The sequence below is a fragment of the Delphinus delphis genome, chromosome 1 (assembly GCF_949987515.2).
Source record: "Delphinus delphis chromosome 1, mDelDel1.2, whole genome shotgun sequence".
Classification (NCBI taxonomy): domain Eukaryota; kingdom Metazoa; phylum Chordata; class Mammalia; order Artiodactyla; family Delphinidae; genus Delphinus; species Delphinus delphis.
In genome coordinates, this window is record NC_082683.1 from 128,780,334 (window position 1) to 128,802,578 (window position 22,245).

The window sequence follows — 22,245 nt, forward strand, 5'->3', positions numbered from 1 at the left end:
ATAACATCTCTTAAGGTAAGTTAGGAGTCTTCTTCTCTTTCGTGCAAGCATCTAAGTAGGATCTGTCCTCATTTGCCAAACTCTTCCTTGGTATATATTGTTTTCGCTCACTAATCCCCAATTTCCCATTCTGGATGACAGAGCACTTAACAGTCATCTTCTTAAGAAACCCATTCAGTCACAGAGATACTTCATGGACAAGGCTGTGACCAATCAATCCTTCATGGCCACAGACTCCCAGAATGCACTGGGAGTGAATTCTGAAAGCTTCCTGACTGCTCGCTTTTTCACTGGAAAACAGGAGTAAGTGTCCTATTTTCAGGGCATACAGGCAATAAAAACTGTTCTAATCCTTCAGAGATGAGTAGATCTGCGTGTTGCATTTTTTAATGTTGGGTCTTTCCCTACTCTTTTACCATGTGAAAAATCTAACCTGAACCAAGTGAGTACTCAAAAGCAAGAAAGAAGTAAAACAATGAAGAAAGGAAAGCTAATAAATAAAACGTCTGTGGAAATTTGGTGGTTAAAAGAATGAAGAAGTTCAATATGGAGCAAACTCCAAAATATTAATATATTAAGTGAAAAAAGCAAAAGCAAAGGGCAGAATCATGTATAAAGTACATTACCATTTGTGTCAAAAAATAATGATAATGTTTGTGTGGGCACTGAATTTATCTGACAGAATATAATGTTGCCTCTGGGGAAAGGAACTGGAAGCCTGAGGACAGGAGTGGGAGGGACCCTTACTTTCCATGGTTTACTTTTTTATATTTTATAAATTTTGTATTACCTACTAAAAAAGGAAATAGAATACAACAACAACAACAAAAACCCACCACCTACTGCACCTGCCAAGGACAAGAGCTCCTCCCACCAGGCTATTTTTGGCAAGATGTCCTGATCAAAGGTGTGGGGAGGAATTTGTTTTCATACTCTGGGGTGCGGAATCCCTGCTTCCCTGGAATCCCTGCTTCCCACTTTCCTGGCACACTCATAGCAGCAGTCAAACAGATTCCACTGGGGCCTGCCCATGCAGATGAAGAATCTCCTACTTCCCTTGTACATAAAATCAAAAGCCTCACCAAGCTTAAACCAACAGGCGTGTAGGAAGAAGGAGAGCCTTTCTGAGCCCTGCCAGTGCCTGGGCCCCTGGAGCGATATTAGTCAGCAGTGAGCAGGTGGAGAGGTGTTGACCTGGGAAGACTTGACAGTCCTCAGCTCTCTCCCCTCTGCGGACTGTTTGTGAGGCTGGATTGGTATCCTTCATGCTTAAAGCAATGTTCTGGAAGAAGGCCTCTCAAAAAGCATATTACCCAATCACGATCACCATAATCCCCTGGGTAAATGAATACCTCCACTGCTCTCTGGGCAGGTTGGTCCCAGCCTGAATGGCCACCTTGTTAAAGTCAGAAGCAGCCTGCGCAGTTGCACAAAGAGCCCAGGGCTCAGCATGCAGTAACCTGGTCCTAACGCCAGCCAGGCAAGTATGGTGTCATCTTAGGAAAGTTTTATAATTTCTCTAGACATCAGTTTTCTCATCTTTAAAAATTCCTCCAAGATCACAGACATCCCTTTCAGCACTAACTGTTCATGATTTAAATTTTAAAAGTTGCAACTCTAAGTCAATTTTAATAAAAGAGAAAAATAGGAAGCTTCCTTACCCCAAATTTGCATAAAGCTCTCTGACTTAAAAGTTCTCGTGGTTTGATTATTTGACTGACTTTGCAAAATCTCCAAAAGGTTCCTGCAAATAAAAGAAATTTCCTAGTGTTCTAAAATACAGTGATGACTAAGTAGGGGCAGTAATGACCAAGAGGACATTCTGAGACCAAGATGCTGAGAGGCAGCAAGGAAAGCACACGTGACTTCCTCTTTCAGGTAGATGCAAATACAACTCTAGATTCGGGCTTCCTTTCCTTCTCCTGAAGGTCACCCAGTATTAGAAATTTGTATATTTTCTTCCTAGCATCAACACCACCAAGCCTAGGCAATGTTGGGAAATAAGACGGTGTTTCCTCTTGCTCCATGCCCTTCTACGACTTTTCCCTTCATCCTCCATACCTGATCGCCTCATTCTGACTACCTCACTGCCCAGAAATACCCTCACAGTGCCCAATTCAAGGCCTTCCATCACCTGGCGCCAACCTCCTTGTCAAGCATCACCGCTACACATATCCTTTCTGTGTCTTATGCTGGAGCCAACCATTTCCTCTAAGCTCTTTGCCCTTGAATAGAGCCTGGTAGGACAAAACAGAGGGCATAGGCTTGGGAGTCAGATTCACGTCAAATTGTGACTTCTCTAGTTTTGTGAATTTGGAAATGTTGTATACCATTGCTGAGCTTTAGCTTTCCTGTCTGTGAAAATAAGGCATAATATTATTATTGGGATGTTCCAGGAGATGACTGTAAAGCTTAAATAAGTTAACATATGTGAAAGTACCGAGGAGTTTGCCTGGCACATGGTAAGCATTTGAAAAATACTTGCTTCCTTTTTTCTCTCCACCAAGAATGGCCCTCCATCTATGTCGACCCATCAAAACATCACCACCTTCAAAGCCTAAATCAAATCCCTGATTTTTGGTCTCCCATAGCGAGTACTTAAAAACCACTCTATTCACATGGATGTTTATAATAGCTTTGTTTATTATTGCTAAAACTTGCCAAGCAAAAGCAATCAAGATATCCTTCAGTAGGCTGAATGGATAAATAAACTGTGATACATCCAGACAATGGAATATTGTTCAGTGCTAAAAGGAAATGAGCTTTTCAAGCCATGGAAAGACATGGTGGCACCTTAAATGCATATTACCAAATGAAAGAAGACAATCTGAAAAGACTATATACTGTATGATTCCAATTATGTGACATTCTGAAAAAGGCAAACTATAGACACAGTTAAAGATCAGCAATTGCCAGGGGTGAGGGAGGAAGGAGAGATGAATAGGTGAAGTGCAGAAGATTTTGAGTACTGACACTATTCTGCATGATACTCTAATGGTGGGTACATGTTATTGTTCATTTGTTAAAAATCCATAAAATGTACAATACCAAGAGTGAACCCTGATGTAAAAAAAATTTTTAAATCACTCTATTGACTTTCATTCTACCACCATTGGATACATGTCTCATCTCCTCTACAAGACTACTTAGCTGTGTGCTCTTGGGAAAATGGCATTACCTTGCTGATTTTTAGTTTCTTCATCTGTAAAATGGAAATAGTAAAATCTATATCCCAGAATGCTGTTGTGAAGATTGAATGAGATAATGTATCTAAATTTTCAGTACCTGACCCGGAACATTGTAAGGAGTTGATAAATGTCAGCTATTATTCTTGGATGCCCATGAGAGATAAGATCCATGTCATGTTCTTAATTTAGTCTATATAACACTATTTTAGCTTTATATATGACTACAGAATGAAGGAATTAATAAAATGAAAAACGAAGTCCAACGAAATTCCTAAAATAACCCTCTGGCTCTCTGTAGCCCAGAGAAACAATACAAAAGAATCCTGGCTTCATAAGAAAGGTTACCAGAAAACAATCAGAAAATATTAATTTTACCCACATGCACAAACATGGTCTTTTTCATATCAAGAAAATCAAAATCCTCATACCTTCTCCAGATACTAAAAGAAAATATCAAAGGTCCCAGAGGGCTTTCATGTAAGGACAAGCTATACAATAAGGCTTCTTCAATATGCAAAGTCTGAAGAGCCAGTACCATCCTCAAAGGGGAACGGAAACTCCTATAAGTCTACACACCAGAATCAAAGCACAGTCCTGAAGTTTGAATGAGATGGTTTCAGAAGCATGAGTATAAAAGAAGTCATCTTCTAACTGAACATTGTACTTTACAGATGAAGAAACTGAGGCCTACAGAAGTAAAGGGATTCAACTCCTGTCCTCCAATGAAAGTACAACTTTCATTATACCAAAACACAGTTTTCTTTCTCCCCATGCAAATTTAAAGTGTGGAGAAATTTCTTTGAAGACTTTATTAATATTCCATTCCTTGTGTCCACTTCGGTGCCAAGGTGGAGGAAAGAAGAAGTTGCCACACACAGCAGATCGGCAGGGTGGTGGTCTCACGATGACCTCATCATGAAAGTGCATAGGGAGAGCCAAAAGTTCAGGCTTCCCTCCTGGGTTTGAGGGCTGTCATAAGCAGAGCCAAGAAAACAGAGTACTCAGTAGGCAGCTGATATATGGGCTATTTGACCAATTGACTGAATAATGCACATGTCCTGTCTAGGAGCAGCTGATGATATGAAAAAGGTCAGCTGTCCCACTGTTCTCAAACTCTAATGTACATTTGATTCACCTGGAAAATTTGTAAAAATGTGTAGATGTCTATTCATAAAGATTCTGATTCAAAAGGTGTAGGTGGACTCAGTAATTTGCATTTTTACAAGCACCCAAGGTTCAGAATTTGAGAATTACCACACTCAACTGTGAACTCCTGAAGGCCCAAATCCAGAAAATGCATCTTCGACCATGCCCTTGGCAAAAAGCATGCCTGTCCCAAAGCTGGTGCTCAAAGGATGTTTGCTCTACTGTAAGCACTATTCAATAGTTGATTGAATAGTTATATGATTGCCATGTTATTGCTGATTTGAAACAGCATCAACAATTATTGAGTATCTGTTATATGGCAGGCATTACATTCAACTCTAAGAACACAAAGGGAAAGAAGACACAATCCTTATTTTTGACAAACTTGTATGTCAACTGGGGAAACAGCTCCTCTACAAGAAAACCTTTGGTAAGCATCAACAGGCAATGTATGCCACAAGGTTCCAGAGAACAGAAAAATCATTGCAGGCTTTGGCCACTCAAGAAGGAAAGACATGGTCTTAGGCCTTGAAAGCGAAAGATGACCTAGATAATCCAAAGGCATTATATGGAAGAAAGGTCTAGCAATGAGACCATTCTTGGTATAGTCAAGAAAAACAATAAAAACTTATTGAGAACTTATAACATGCCATGCACTGCATTGCTCTTTCTCAATTTCATTACCTTTTTTGCTATCCAAAATAACACTGTTAAGTAGAAATAGTAATTACCCATGTTTTACAGATAGAAAAATGAGAATCAGTGCTGTTAACAACTTGCTCAGGAAGAAACAGGTATTAACTTGAGTTTGATTGAACCCCAAGTTCATGGTAACATCCTTTCTCTTTATCCTACTCTATTTTAGGGTAAAAAACCCCTAAGAAAGCATTTGAGGGTTCAAAATTAATTTGAATTATTTTAATTGTCAATACAGAACAAGATTAAAACATTAGGTTTTAGACAGTTGTCGAAATATTCAGATATATCTCAAAATATCTAGACATTCTCCAGGAAAGAGCTCCTCAGTCAATCCTACAAGGTTGTGTAGTATAGGTTGGCAAAGCCATTAGCTGGGCTCTGATTAGATGCAATTGTCCTGATAAGGGGCAGCAGGACAAGTACAAAGTAGGCAGCAAGCAGGCGATGCAAAGAAGAGTCAGAATTATGTCCTTTCCTGGCCTCTCTCAGCACCTGGAGCACTGAACTGTCTGAGAACACAGATGGAAAATGTCTGATATCTAGCATTTACCCAGCAGCCTGCACCATGTTCCCAAAAAGGTGATGCTTGCTTCATGGGCTCATCTTTGGAATGTGTGAGTTTCTAATTCTGACTCACTGGGATGTGGCATGAGGCTGCCAACCTTATACTCATGCGGCATTTGTCCTGGAGGGGGATGTATCTGTGGCAGGAGGGAATGATACTCATCAAATATGAAACCAGGAAGTGGGCTCTGCATTCACTATGTGGGCCTTGCCCTTCCTCACTTGATATCAGTCAAGATCCTGGGTGGGAGTGGGATGGGATGTGAATCAGTGGAGGATGGTGGGGAAACAGATCTGTGATGGGAACTCTGTGGTTCACCCTGCAACCTCCACTGGGATGTGAATGTCTCCTCCCCCAACACTGGGCTTCATGTCAATCAGAGGAGACCTGAGAGATCATGAAAGCACAGCCTCACAAGCTCTCAGGGTGTGTCTCAACGAGCCTCTGAAGAGGAAGATGGAATTTTCTATATTTACCCATTACAGTGGGCTGGGAAGGTAGACTCTCACCCTGGTGGACTTAGTGTGTACTCAGCGGAAACTCCCTTACAAAGGCAAGGGCCCACACTTCGGATCAGCGAAGTTCAGAACCCCACTCAGAGAAAGGAATAGGAAGAATGGGCAAAAACTGATTCTTTGGCCAAAGAGTCTTCCATAATCAGAAAACTTTATCCCCAAAGTTACATTTCTTAAGAGATGAAGATGTGTGACTTTGAAAATCTTGCTGAATAAAGAGTCTACTGAGATTTAATGAATACAAAAAAAGCCATTTTAACTGTCATTCAAGACTCTCTCTTTCTCTATTCCCACTCTTCACCATGGCTGCCAGCACCTTTTTGCTGTAATCTCTCTCTTAACTTTTATTCTCCTCGCTACTACACAGGCCCTGTGATATCCTAATATAGCCTCCTTTCTCTAACCACTTCCACTTTTCTTGTCAAATTTACTTAGTAATGGCAAGTCTCTACTAACTGACCCTCTCCCCTCTATCTCAGAGAACAGGAACTGTGGTTTCACTGTCTCAAATGCTTAGCAAATTAGCAGATTCCTAAGAGGAATTATCAGGTATTCAGATAACCAAATGAACCAAAAGCATCCATGTGGCATGAACATACCTTCAAAATTTTGTGATTTGCAAAATTTTGCAACCAATTCTTTATATCCTCAGGGGGAAGATTTTCTTATATCTGGGTTTCCCTTTCCACATTTACTGGGGAAATCCTTAAAGTACACTGACAAAGGGGTCTGCCAAAACATTTCTAAGAATTCCTTTCCTGTCAGACAGAGAAAGACAAATACTGTATGATATCAGTTATATGTGGAATCTAAAAAATACAACAAACTAGTGACTATGACAAAAAAGAAACAGACTCACAGATTCAGAGAACAATCTACTGGTTACCAGTGGGGGAGAGGGAAGGGGGGTTTGAAAGGTACAAACTACTATGTATAAAATACGGATATATTGTACAATACAGGGAATATAGCCAACATTATATAACTATAAATGGAATATAATCTTTAAAAATTGTGAATCACTATGCTGTACACCTGAAACTTATATAATCTTGTACATTATATTACTTGTATAATCTTGTAATAAATTAAAAAAAAAAAATCGAAAAAAGAAATAACTCCTTTCCCCACCTTGGTGATCTCCAGCAAAACACCCTAGTCTCTAAGCAAATGGAAGGGTTGGTTTACAAGGTACCCACTGCATTATCATAAATCTTACAATGCCTTAAAAATAATGGCATTTATAAATAAACCTTTGCTGAGCTAAGGTGGAACTTAGCCCTTTAGACTATGCCCTGACCTTGGCTAGTGGCTGCATAATCACATATCTGACACTGGCTTGAGCCAACACCACATGTGATTGCTCAAGGTTTTATACATTGCCCCATTCATCCTTAAGTACAAAGCGGGTAGCAGAATTATTAAAATCAATATCTTTCTACTTGAAGTCACTCATTCCCCATCTCATTTGCTATATAAAAAAGGAGGCACTATTGCCTTGGAAACGCAACCTAGTAGAATGGACAAGGCATTGGGCTGGGAAAAGGAACACTGAGGTATGGTCTTAGGCCAGAACAAGTCCTTTCACTTTCTCAGTTTCTAATATCCTTATTTTTATGTCCATCCTCAGTTAAGATGGTGGAATAAGCACTGTGGAATGAGGACTGTCTAAGGACTTTTCCATACCAGAGATTAGGCAAATCACAACATTCAAAAGAGAAATCCCAAATTATTGGTAGATAAGAAGACCTTTTGAATAGAAGACCTTTTCAACACAATAAACCCCTCAGCTGTAACAAAAGCAAGTTTTTTCCCCCAAGTGGCTCCCTGTGACGGTTAATGAACAATCAAGAATATCTTTTGTGTTGTTTATGCAATGAAGCTCTTAGCCTCATTTGCATGAGGCTAAATAATCCTCAACCTATATTCTGGTGTGAACTAAGATTGGTGACTGGTAAAAATCATAACCGGGGCTTCCCTGCTGGCACAGTGGTTGAGAGTCCGTCCGCCTGCCGATGCAGGGGACACGGGTTCGTGCCCTGGTCCGGGAAGATCCCACATGCCGCGGAGCGGCTAGGCCTGTGAGCCATGGCCGTTGAGCCTGCGCGTCCGGAGCCTGCGCTCTGCAACGGGAGAGGCCACAACAGTGAGAGGCCCGTGTATCGCAAAAAAAAAAAAAAAAAAAAAAAAAAAAAATCATAACCGAACAGCAGTGGAATGATGATGGTGGTGGTAACGATAATGACAATGACATTTTAAACTAAAGCCTTCCTGTTAAATAATGGAAGAGAAACGAAGCACCTAATGCAAAAAATAAAGTATGCTCACTTTATAATCCCAATTGAGTAACTAGATATTGAAGCTAGGTAGATAGCCCTCTGTGAAACTTCTTACTGAAGAGCTGTACCCTACTTGGTTATCCAGTGCTTATCACGCACTATGTTATTGCTTGACCATCTTCTTTCTCCACTAGATTGCAAACTCTGAGAGGGCAAGGAAGACCAAGTCTTGCTTACCATTGCTTCCTCAATGTCTGACAGGTAACTTATTTTCCATAGATAAGTAAATAAATAAGTAAATTAATAAATGGTTGGTAGTGAGTTGAATAGTGTCCCTCCAAATTTATTTCCACTTAGAATCTCAGTATGTGACTTGATTAGGAAATAGGGTCTTTGCAGATGTAATTAGTTAACATGAGGTTAACTAGATTAGGGTGGGTTCTAAGTCTAATATGTGTGTCCTTAAAAGAAGAGGAGAGGACACACAGATTCGCACAGAGAAGATGGTCATGTGAACTTGGAGGCAGAGCTTGGGGTGATGCAACTACAAGCCAAGAACACTAAGGATTGCTGGGAGTCACCAGAAGCTAGAAAGAGGCAAAGAAGGATCCTGAAGGATCCTTCCCTACAGCCTTCAGAGGGAGCATGGCCCTGCTGACACTTTGATTTTGAATATCTATCCTCCAAAACTGTGAAAGATTAAATTTCTTTTAAGGTACCCAATTTGTGGTACCTTAAAAGGCAGCCCTAGGAAACTAATACATGGTTGAAAAGATATTTGCATATAGTGTGAAATCACACTTACAACATTAAAATAATTCTTTGAATCAGTCTGATAGAACTAGAAAGGCCCAGGGAGATTATATAGTCTAATCTCCTTATTGTTTTTTAAAAAAGTACAGCTCGGAGTGAATAAATGACTGAGCTAGTGCCCAAATCCAAGTTCCCTTGCTCTTCTATGAATATATCACACATGGCAATGATTTGCTTCATCAGAATAACCTATGCTGTATTATGCGCTTGTTAAAGCTTCATTTGTTGTGTTATCTCTATTTGTGGAAGTAGATTTAGATCCCTATTTTAAAAGAATCTTGCTTCCCTTTATGCCAGGTTATAAATCTTTCCCCCAATTTTTCTTCAAAAGCAATTAATGTCAGAAAAGGAAACAAATTTTAAAACAGCCAGCCAAAATTCTTACAGCTTAGAGCCATGGCGTCTTGGCCAAGTGTAACGGAAAGAAACAGGACTAGAATTTAAACCTGGTCCTAATTTATAACCAGACTTTCCTATATTGACCTAGACAAGTCTCTATGCCTCAAATTTCCTCATTGTAAAAGTGCACACAAATATCTGTCTATCTTCCTCCGAGGTCATAGTGAAGAAGTGAGGACAAAAGTAGGGAAAAGATCACAAAACCAGAGATAGTTATTGCAAGTAGCACCAGGAGTGATGCCCCTCAACCTCCCGCAAAAAGAGCTTTGAGTTCCCAGTCTTCATCAAACCACATACAGGGCCAGATTAAGATCTTTATGGGCCTTGGAAGTTAAAAACGTTAAGCACCCAACACACAGGTAACTCAAAATATATTTTACATTACTGAGCAGTAAAACGTGTTTTACAACTTCTTTTAAAACCCAGCAAAGTTTTTATAATTTCCCTTGATGACTATTTTGATGCTTGTTTATAATTTTTTGTAATGGTAATTGTCATTTTCATCCTGATCTTTGCTTGACAGTTTCACTGGTTCTCTAGGGTTGTGCTGTGGCGACCTACAGGGCAGCCCAGCCTGAGGGTACATCATTTACACTCACTGGACACCCCCACAGCTCCCCACCTATATAACATTTTGGGAGTGTCGCTTTCTATCCATAAGCCCTTCTTCAATTAGTATTGGAAGAATTAAAGTTTGGGTCTATTTGCCCATCTTTCTGTCCAAGTATGTTCTTAAATAGCATTTTCAATGTTATCAAAGCTCGACAAATTTATACAAATTAATAACACATCAAACTTGCATTTCAGAATGAAAGGTTTGCTGAAAAGAAAGTAATGCATAATTATGCCCATCTTAGCTCCAACGTTTCTAATATTTTGAACCAGACCACTCTTCTAAATATAATTTTCTGCCCTATTTGGCAACCAAGTCATTGTAGAATTGCATGAACTACATCAACGTAAAGGGAGATGGAATCAGCCTGGGCCATGTGTTCTAAGCGTGCCATTTTAGATCTCTGAACCATTTTCAGACACTAACTTGATAACATTTTATACCCTCATAAATTCTCCCCTTCATTTTTCCTTTGTTCATTAATACAGCCATGAGGTCTTAATTAGACATCTATATTCAAAACTGCTAGAATTATACCAAGAGGGTTTTTTTTAGCCTTAAAAATTACAGTAGGAAAGTCAAAGTCCATGAAGTTAAGGTTAACTTTACCTATAATATGCTCTCTGAGATTTGAGTTATGGAGGGTTCATGTGTGTGTGTGTGTGTGTGTGTGCACGCATGTGCGCGCTATAAGGCAAACATTTTAGTGGTGGTATGCCTATGGAAGCATGTTCATGAATAATAATAATAATCTCAACATTTACAAAGCTCTGTAACACATTTGTTCCTCACAATAACCAAATTCCAATTTTTGAAAATGATTAAATTGACACTCGGGATTTTGGGGACTTTACCCAGAGTCACAAAGCTAAAAGACTGGACTGAACCAGAATATTCTAGTTCCTAATCCAGTGTTCTCTCTCCTACACCTCAATGACTCCCCTAAAATCTTGAGAAGATATGTTGTATTTTTGTATGAGGAAGTGTTTTAATGCCTTCATTTGGCTACAAACAAAATGCACAAGCCACAGGATGCTGGGGAATCCAATTTCATCCTAATACTACCACATATGCCATATATTTTATCTGTGACTGTGAGAAATAACCCTTCTACTTTGTTATTCAGTTGTATCTTTTCACTCCCTAAATAGGAATAACAACATTGTACATGGCTCCTCCAACCTAAGTGATTCCAGAAGATTAATGTTCATGAGCCATGAATGGAGAATCCCTGAAGTGGGTGGGAAGCTGTGGGTTCTCTGAAAGTGAAGGGCACAGAAGTAATTTCCATTAAAAGAAACAGAATTGGAAGGGCAGGGTGGTCAGCCCCTAGGCAAGGCTAGGTCTACTCAGGGCTAGTAGCTAGGAGTTGAGGTCAGAGAAAAGGAATAGGGCCGATTATACTCCAAGGTCTATACCAAGAGCCCTTCTGCTTGCTTCCCATCTCTCCTCTGAGTGTGTATATTTGTTTCTATTCATGTGTACATATGTGACATTTTCCAGCATGATTCCTGTCCAAGCTATCCTGTCCTATTTTGAGTACTTGGGTCAGAATCCATATCTAAATTTTTCTTGTAGAAAATATCATCACTGTGTAAATAGTGAACAATATTAGGCCCTCTTGATATTGTTCATCCTCTTACACATGGATGAGCGCTTGGTTTCCTGAGAAAAGTGTTCTTAACTCCTCAGGAAATAAGAGTGGGTTCTCTTTAAAAGATATCCAAGAACTGTTAGTTTTACTGTGGTGCCCCCTAGTGCTATGTGAGATTAGACTCACTTTCTGTATTTGTCAATATGTAGACCACATAAGAGAAGCGAAATTTGGAGAAGTGACAAATTGGGTAATTTTTCCTGTATTTTCTTTTGCATAGAATGGAATGAAGTGTGTTCCCTTAGCATGAGTCACAAGACCCTTTGTGTCCTGCCCTCACCTAGATTTTCAGCTTCCTCTTCCTCCACTTTCCCCAATGAACTCTCAACTCCAACCATTCTGAACAACTTGCTCTTTTACCTAGAAAGCCTTCTGCCCCTACTCACCCACCATCATTCCTCTTATCTATTTAAAGAATTTCCACCTTTCTTCTAATATCAGTGAAGCATTACCTCCTCCTCCGGCCTTTACCCTCCCTGAGTTTCTGTTTTCCTGTCCATAAGTGGACTATGTCTAATGTCTGCTCAAAAATCCAACAATTCTATACATTTTCAGTACCTCCTTTAAGAGCCTCAAAATACTTAGTGACAAATCAGTTCAATACTTCAGATGTTTCTTTTTAGCTCCCATAAAATTTCTTATAAAATGCAAATTCAATTACATTGAAAATTATTTCCATGTCTATCATAAAAAATTTCTTTAAAAACTTGTTAAATTACATGGGGACACATTTAATTTGAGCTAATGAGACAAGACTTTTTAATCAAAAATGCCTCTTTTTCTTCCTAAAGGATACAAAGTTCAAGTTATAGTCCGAAACTCCATCAAGAAACTGAATTCTAATTCTGGCCATCACTGATACAGAATTGGTCAGCTCACTTTCCAAATGCCTTCACTTCTGTCTTTCTCAGGAGTAAAAGTGATAAGAATGTAAACCTTTAACTGTGGGTGGGATGTGCTGAAGAATTATCACTAAAAGCACATCTTTAAAGTACTCTGATAAAGATCATACAAATCTTGGAAGAGCCCAGCTTCAATAGCTCTGAGACACATGGGTATAATTTGCAAAAGCTTCTCACCTTATAGATCAGCTTTCTTCTGCCACTGTTCCCAGGTGAAGTTATGGGGAAGCCTGGAAGCCTGATACTTTAAATGGCAGTCCCAATAAACATCCAAACAGCATGTATTGATTTTTGTGACTCAATTTTATAACTTGTATCATGGATATTCTTCTATAGCATCCACTTCTTTCCCTTTTCTAAATAAGGTATTTTGCTAATCTAGAATAAGTTACTTAGATAGGTACATGGTATATAAATAAATACAGATTACAAATATATGCAAATTTGATTTCCCTCAGTCCCTTCTTAAGAACCAGGGTATCCAGAAGCTTAGACACAAAAATCTGTTTACTTAAATTGGTATTTCTCAGATCCTCATACCCATTTTATGACTATATATATATAAACTACATACCCACAGGATATTGACCTGGAAGAGATATTTCTTGATCATTTGATCCAACTGCCTCATGTTTCAGATGAAAAAATCGGGACTCAAAGAGGGATGTGTATTATATAAGGAGTGGGTAAGGTCCATCTTTTTTTCTGACATTCAAAAACAAAAACTTCTGCTTTTCACATAATAAAACTTAACCAAGTGGTGAGAAAACAAAGGTTACTAAATAAACTTGATTGAAGGGAAGGTTGACTGCCAAATGGAGTTTAACAGTTTCATATGTATTTTTTTTACAGAGTCATCCATATAGGAAAATTTTTTATGAAGTTTAAAATTAAATCTAAGAAATAAGAAAAAGAAGTCATGATTATTCTCCAAATATCTTTCTCCTACAATGAAAGAGATCCAATTTAACTAGGCAAATGATGAGCATTTCAGCTTTATTTCACCCCCTATACATATCACTCTAATATTATGTCTTATAAAAGTAGAGATTTGATTGGTATCACCACCTACCCCATCCTTCAACCAAAATTCCCAACAATCTTATCTATGAATTTAGAAAAGCTATCAGTCTATGTCCCTTCTTCAGCAGTTACTTTACACCCTTCTCTCTCAATCAATCAATCTCTCTCTCTCTCTCTCTCTCTCACACACACACACACACACACACACACACACACACTGCTGCCACCATGACTGATCAAGTTCTGGGGAGAACACACACGACTGTCCTTCCCCTTAACAAAGCTTATGAGATTAAATTTAAGGACACAACATGCTGCCCTGGGTCTTATTAACAGTATAAGAAATTATGTTAGCTAAAACAGTCTAGCTAGAAGTAAGAAAAAAAAAGTTAATGTCAAGTTAAGCATTTCAAATATCTGTGCCCCAAAAAGTTCTGTATCCAGAGTATACAAGAACACGTTTGTTGAGCAAACAGCTCTAATATACCTCCTCTATCTTTGCTTCCATTTCTGGGCCAGGACCAGAGAAAGCTAATTCTCTCACAAAGATCAGCTCCATGAATTCTAGTATCCTGGAAGCCAGCACTCAGCTTGCCTTCCAGGCTCTAGCACAGAACTGCTGGGCGACTTGCTAGAAAGAACCCCTCTCCTCTGCATCCCTTGGGTACTGATAGTTTGGGGCGGCCCCCACCACCAGCTGGCTACACATCTGTATCTGTTTCACCTTTTGCTCTCTCCTGCTCAGAGCCCTAGTGCAATTAATTGCTGAGCCTTGACTGGGGCCATATGTTCTGTCTTTTTATCATCCCACAGTGTAAGGAAATATGTAACACTGTGGTTGTTTGAAAAAGCACTCTCAGGGCTCCCAGACCTGGTGAATAAACTCAGCTGTTCTATTTTGGGTTACTCTTTGTTTTCTTCTCGGAAGGGCCTAATTCCGGTCTCTGTCTTGGGCATCCTGCCATGGACACTTTGCTCCTCCCCCCACACCCTCTCCCCAGATCGCCTACTCTAATTTCACCCAAAGGCTTCTGTGACGAGAAGGAAACATCTGGCATGATGAGGACAGGATGGGTGTGCTGTGGTGCTCACTGGTCTGCAGGCTTGAGTGTGACGTCAGCTACACTTCGGGAATTTGGGGACACGAGCACTCTATAGTACAGTGATCACATCTAGCCGGTAGGCACTGAAAACCCCTATTTCCTGTAGGTGAAGACAAGCCCAGGCATCGTCTAGGACTCTGCTCATCTTATCCTGATCTAATTTGAGGTACCCAGTCTCTGACCTGGCCATCAGAAATAAAAGTTCCTATTGTCTGACCTTTACCAGGGAGAGACTTTTCTAACACAGAGCATCCACCAGGGAAACAAGAACTCTCAGACTAGCCCCAACAAGGGAACATGGGGACACTATTCATTTCTTTTCTTTTCAGTGGAATCTCCTGCAGTCAAGAACATCCTTAAAGAGCTAATAATGTTTGTGGATATGAATAAGTAAATAAGAAAAAATAATGTAAAAGGGACCATAATAAGCAGAAGGAAAAATGGAAAGAATATCTTCATTAAGTGGGGGAAATACTAAAATGATGATCTTCCACTACATAATGTATTGGACAAAGTGCTGTCTATAAGTTGTGATTGGTAGAGAAAGGCTGTGAGAAACAATATCTGATCAAGTTACTGGGGTAAACGTTTGGCCATGCATACATACAGGCGTGAACACATACATCTCTGCCCTTAAAATACATAGGCTAGCTATTTAAAAGAACTTAATACTGATACATTTAGCATTCTTCAAAAAGCATATTTGCTTGAGAGTCTATGAGGCTTATGAATACGATAGGAAAGTATAATAATGTAAAGAGATTTTCTTATAACCCTTTTACATTAATTCCCTGATCAGATGCTTACTAGCAGAACAGGTAAACGAAGTAGGTATATCAGTGACTCAAAGCTTCTAAGTGACAGCTCATAAAGGAATACCAGGATTCTTGCATTGCAAAGAAAAAGAATAATCCAGAAGCAGTGCCCCTGCCCTATCTCCACTGTGCCCCACCACTGCCACTGCTGAAAAAAAGGAAGGAAAACAGAGACAAAAGGGTGTTTGACCACACTTTTACGATCGCTGAGCAGAAAAGGGAAAAAAAAAAAAAATTTGGTGTCAGATTATTTCCAAGTGACCATTTGCAGCTGTTGGAGCTGCCATCAGCCTGAGCTGGAGGAAAGGACATGCCAGTGGTGCATCTTACCTGAGCAGAGAAGTGCAGACAGATGTAGGTGAGACACAGGAGCAGCCCCAGCCCCTGAATTACGGAGGACACCAGCAATAGCTTGTTCCTCAAGAATCTCCGTCCTGGTGCGTTTCCAACATGCTCATCCAGGGGTTGGACCCCTTCCATCTTCACAATCTGGATGCAGGGAAGATGAAAACTGTGACAGAAGGGAACCTGAGGGAGGACTGACCTCTTCCCCGCAAAGAAGGAGATGAAGCCAAAACAAGGTGTATCAATCAGAAAACACACAAAGGTCCCAGGACCAGAGACAAGAGGCGATTGAAAGAGCAGAGCGGACTCTCAGTTTTAATGCTGCAGCTTTTGCAGGCAGGCGGGGGAACTTCTTTGTGACTAATCTGAATTTCCCCTTTACTTTCTTTCTTTTTTTTTCTCTGGGCTAACAGGGAGTTGTTTTTGTGGCATTCCAGTTCTGATTTGAGTGACTGTGAAATGACACTCATAAAAGTGTGCTATTTTCTTAATTTCTCATTGCACCAGTAACCAAATTGTGGGTCACTTGATAAAGATAAAAATCATCATCTGTTGATGTAGGAGCTCATCGATCCCTTCTCCGAGGTGTCTTAAATCATAGAAGAGATTTAAGGAAAATACTAGCCTTAAGTTCTTGCCTGCACTTTATTGGGTAACTAAGCACTGAACCCATTCAACAGATTCAGGGGAAAAAAAGCACATGAAGACCATTCTTCAAGTGAAAAAAAAAAGAGAAAAGTTTAAAATAGGATGGTGAATCATGTAGAATAAAGGAGTAAGATCCTCTAGTTTTAGTCCATTGCATTATAATAAACTAGCATATACTGAGCATCTACTGTGTGTCAGGCACTGTGCTAGACAGCCCTAAAATCTTTTTCTCATTTAATCTTTGAGGCAAATTTAGTAAAGACTTACATGATTAATTTTAAGCATAGCAGGAAAGAAGCAGAAGAGTAGCCTGACTTTTTCCCTTCCCTCCACTATACATTTTCTCCATACATAAGTTTGCATGAATGAACAAATGAATAGCTTCAAATAAGCTTTGAAGGTTGTTCCTTTCTTTGAGGTCAGCGTAGACACAGAACTTGGAAAGTAAGAGTATTCTACCAATAGACACTACTTACCCTTCACCACTGAAATAAATGATCAAATGAAATAAATGATAAAATTATTGATAATGTCAAGTTCATATTAATAAATATTTACTGAATACATAGTGAGCCCAGTACTATATTGGCCAGTATAGGTACACTGGGAGGGGCTGTTTAAGACAGAACAATGCTTCTGTGGGCAAGTATGTCTCTCTGAGCTCCCTATCAGCCACTCAATGGATATTTAAAGAAGGAAAGGAGAGAGAAATAACATCAACAAAATAAATGAGCTGTTGTATGCAACTTAATTTTATAGAAAATTGATATGAGGCATATTCAAGGGGGAAACAGCTTGTGGGAAATACATTTATTAATACAGTAATACAGTTTAAATCAATTAATATATGAATTGATACCCTCATTATAATCATTATACTTTGCATTTGCAGAACATATTGGTCTTCAGAAGTTCAAGTTTTTGTCTGAAATATAAGGTGACTGAGACACTACACCATACATGCCAAGCCAAAACTAGAAATCAAGTTCCATCTAAACTTAATTCTAAATAGGTATTCCTATGAGAAAAGTATGTGTAACATACAGGGTATGGATTAAAAAAAATTGAAAGGCAGAGTCAAGATGGCAGTGTGGGAAGATGGGGAGTTAGCGTCTCTCCACAACTAGAGCACCTGCTGGCCGCTGGTGGGGAACTCTGATGCCCAAGGAGACAGAAGGAACCCTAAAGTGAACTGGTAGGATGCAAAGGGACTGAGGTGGGGAGGAGAAGTGGAGGCCAGACAGGATCTATGCCCCTGAGGTCAGGGAGATCAGGACACACAGGCGGGAGGGGCCCTCCACCAGGAGGAGAGGAAGAAGGGCAGAGGGCGATTGCCCCACCCACTCAGGCCAGGGAGCCTGCTGAGCTCCCAGGCCTGTCCCCTGCCCTCCAAAGCCCCCTCCAGGCTGCATGGGTCCTTGTGGGCACAGTAGGGAGGCTGGGGAGATCAGGAGAGGCAGGCAGGAGGGACTCTCCCAGACTGGAGGAGCAAGAGAGGAGAGAAGGGCATTTTCCCCACCCACTGGAGCCCCGGAAGACTGCTGGGCTCCCAGGGGAGGTCCCATGCCCTCTGAGACCAGGGGTGGGGGGCACGCCTGGGCCCTTTCGGTCCCTTGAGCCTAGGTCCCACCCCCCACAGCCCCCAGGGACTTTTCCAGCCCTGTGGGTCCTGAGCATTGGCCCCGCCCACAACGCAAACCTCGCCCTTGCTTAGGCCCCACCCCCTACAGCCAAGGCCTCGCCCCCCCCCCCGCCTTTTTTTTTTTCTTTTCCCTCCTCCTCTTTTTTACTATTGTGGTACTGCTGTACCTTCTGGTTGTTGTTTTATCTATATTTTTATTTTTATATTCTTTCTAACATATCTGTTTCCTAGTCTAATTTTATTTTTTACTTTGTTAATGTTCTCTTTATTTAATTTTTTTTTTTGTGCCACCCTACACAGCTTGCAGGATCTTGGTTCACAAGTTGGGGGTCAGGTCAAAACTCCTGTGGTGCGAGCTCTGAGTCAGAAGCACCAGACAAACAGAGAACCTCAGACCCCAGAGAGTATTCATTGGAGTGAGGTCTCATGGAGTTCCTCATATCACCATCAAGACACAGCTTTACCCAACAGCCTACAAACTCCAGTGGTGGAAGCCTCAGGCCAAACAACCAGTAAGACAGGAACACAATCCCACTCATTAAAAAAAAAAAAAAGAGGCTGCAAAAAACTAGTCACAGATAAAGGAGCAAGGTAAAAACCTACAAGACCAAATAAATGAAGAGGAAATAGGCAATCTACCTGAAAAAGAATTCAGAGTAATGATAGTAAAGATGATCCAGAATCTTGGAAATAGAATGGAGGCCCAGATTGAGAAAATACAAGAAATGTTTAACAAAGATCTAGAAGAAGTAAAGAACAAACAAACAGAGATGAACAACACAATAAGTGAAGTGAGAAATACACTAGAAGGAATCAATAACAGAATAATTGAGGCAGAAGAACAAATAAGTGAGCTGGAAGATGAAATGGTGGAAATAACTGCTGAGGAGCAGAATAAAGAAAAAAGAATGAAAAGAATTGAAGACAATCTCAGAGACCTCCGGGACAACACTAAACGCACCAACATTTGAATTATAGGGGTCCCAGAAGAAGAAGAGAAAAAGAAAAGGTCTGAGAAAATATTTGAAGAGATTATAGGCGAAAACTTCCCTAACATGGGAAAGGAAATAGTCACCCAAGTCCAGGAAGCACAGGGAGTCCCATACAGGATAAACCCTAGGAAAAACATACCAAGACACATATTAATCAAACTAACAAAAATTAAATTCAAATAAAAGATATTAAAAGCAGCAAGGGAAAAACAAAAAATAACATACAAAGGAATCCCCATAACATTATCAGCTGATTTTTCAGCAGAAACTCTACAGGCCAGAAGGAAGTGGCATGATATACTTAAAGTGATGAAACGGAAGAACCTACAACCAAGATTACTCTACCCAGCAAGGATCTCATTCAGATTCAATGGAGAAGTCAAAAGCTTTTCAGACAAGCAAAAGCTAAGAGAATTCAGCACCACCAAACCAGCATTACAACAAATGCTAAAGAAACTTCTCTAGGTGGGAAACACATAAGAAGAAAAAGACCCACAAAAACAAACCCAAAACAATTAAGAAAAAGGTATTAGGAACATACATATCGATAATCACCTTGAATGTAAAATGTATTAAATGCCCCAACCAAAAGACACAGACTGGCTGAATGGATACAAAAACAAGACCCATATATATGCTGTCTACAAGAGACCAACTTCAGACCTAGGGACATATACAGACTGAAAGTGAAGGGATGGAAAAAGGTATTCCAGGCAAATGGAAATCGAAAGAAAGCTGGAGTAGCAATATTCATATCAGGTAAAATAGACTTTAAAATAAAGACTGTTACAAGAGATAAGGAGGGACACTACAAAATGACCAAAGGATCAATCCAAGAAGAAGATATAACAATTATAAATGTTTATGCACCCAACATAGGAGCACCTCAATACATAAGGCAACTGCTAACAACCATGAAGGGAGAAATTGACAGTTACACAGTAATAGTAGGGGACTTCAACACCCCACTAACACCAATGGACAGATCATCCAAACAGAAAATAAATAAGGAAACACAAGCTTTAAATGACACAATAGACCAGATAGATTTAATTGATATTTATAGAACATTCCACCCAAAAGTGGCAGAATACACTTTCTTCTCAAGTGCACATGGAACATTCTTCAGGATAGATCACATCTTGGATCACAAATCAAGCCTCAGAAAATTTTTAAAAACTGAAATCTTATCAAGCATCTTTTCTGACCACAACGCTATGAGATTAGAAATCAATTACAGGAAAAAAAAAACAACTGTAAAAACACAAATACACGGAGGCTAAACAGTGCACTACTAAATAACCAAGAGATCAAAAAAGAAATCAAAGAAGAAATTTAAAAATACATAGAAGCAACTTACAATGAAAACACGACGACCCAAACCTATGGGATGCAGCAAAAACAGTTCTAAGAGAGAAGTTTGTAGCAATTCAATCTCAGCTCAAGAAACAAGAAAAATCTCAAAAAGAAATCTAACCCTATGCTTAAAACAACTAGAGAAAGAAGAACAAAGAAAACCCAAAGTCAGTAGAAGGAAAGAAATCATAAAGATGAGAGCAGAAATAAATGAAATAGAAATGAAGAAAACAATAGCAAAGATCAATAAAACTAAAAGCTGTTTCTTTGACAAGATAAACAAAATTGATAAACCCTTAGCCAGAATCAAGAAAAAAAAGGGAGAGGACATAAATCAATAAAATTAGAAATGAAAAAGGTGAAATCACAACTAACACTGCAGAAATACAAAGGATTATAAGAGACTACTACAAACAACTATATGCCAATAAAATGGACAACCATGAAGAAATGGACAAATTCCTGGAAAGGTACAATTTTTCAAGACTGAACAAGGAAGATTTAGATAATACAATGAGACCTATCACAAGTAATGAAATTGAAACCATAATTTAAAATCTTCCAACAAACAAAAGTTCAGGACCAGATGGCTTCACAGGCAAATTCTATCAAACATTTAGAGAAGAGCTAACAGCGATCCTTCTCAAACTCTTCCAAAAAATTGCAGAGGGAGAAACACTCCCAAATTCATTCTATGAAGTCACCCTCATCACCCTGATACCAAAGCCAGAAAAAAAATCACAAAAAAAGAAAATTATAGACCAATATCACTGATGAACATAGATGCAAAAATCCTCAACAAAATACAAGCAAACAGAATCCAACAGCACATTAAAAGGATCATACACCATGACCAAGTGGGATTTATCCCAGGGATGCAAGGGTTCTTCAATATACACAAATCAATCAATGTGATACACCATATAAACAAATTAAGGAATAAAAACCATATGATCACCTCAATAGATGCAGAAAAAGCTTTTGACAAAATTCAACACCCATTTATGATAAAAACTCTCCAGAAAGTGGGCATAGTGGGAAACTACCTCAGCATAATAAAGGCCATATATGACCAACCCACAGCAAACATCATTCTCAATGGTGAAAAACTGAAATCATTTCCTCTAAGATCAGGAACAAGACAAGGATGTCCACTCTCACCACTATTATTCAACATACTTTTGGAAGTCCTAGCCATGGCAATCAGAGAAGAAAAAGAAATAAAAGGAATACAAATTGGAAAAGAAGAAGTAAAACTGTCACTGTTTGCTGATGACATGATTCTATACATTGAAAATCCTAAAGATGCCACCAGAAAACTACTAGAGCTAATCAATGAGTTTGGTAAGGTTGCAGTTTACAAAATTAATGCACAGAAATCTCTGGCATTCCTATACACCAACAATGAAAAATCAGGAAGAGAAATTAAGGAAACGATCCCAGTTACCACTGTAACAAAAAGAATAAAATACCTAGGAATAAACCTGCCCAAGGAGGCAAAAGACTTGTACTCAGAAAACTATAAACTACTGAAGAAAGAAATCAAAG

At 39.4% G+C, this 22,245-nt stretch overlaps 1 protein-coding gene across 1 annotated transcript in view; it reads right to left on the minus strand.

The window, feature by feature from the left end:
• TNFSF4 (TNF superfamily member 4) overlaps positions 1-16,200 on the minus strand; it is a 16,835-nt gene extending 635 nt beyond the window's left edge. The window contains exons 1-2 of the mRNA XM_060015859.1: positions 15,916-16,200; positions 5,671-5,734 (exon numbers count right to left, since the gene is read on the minus strand). Coding sequence (XP_059871842.1) covers positions 5,671-5,734; positions 15,916-16,194 — 343 coding nt within the window. The 5' untranslated portion in view covers positions 16,195-16,200. The remainder of the gene's footprint in view (positions 1-5,670; positions 5,735-15,915) is intronic.
• Between the last annotated feature and the right edge of the window lie 6,045 nt (positions 16,201-22,245).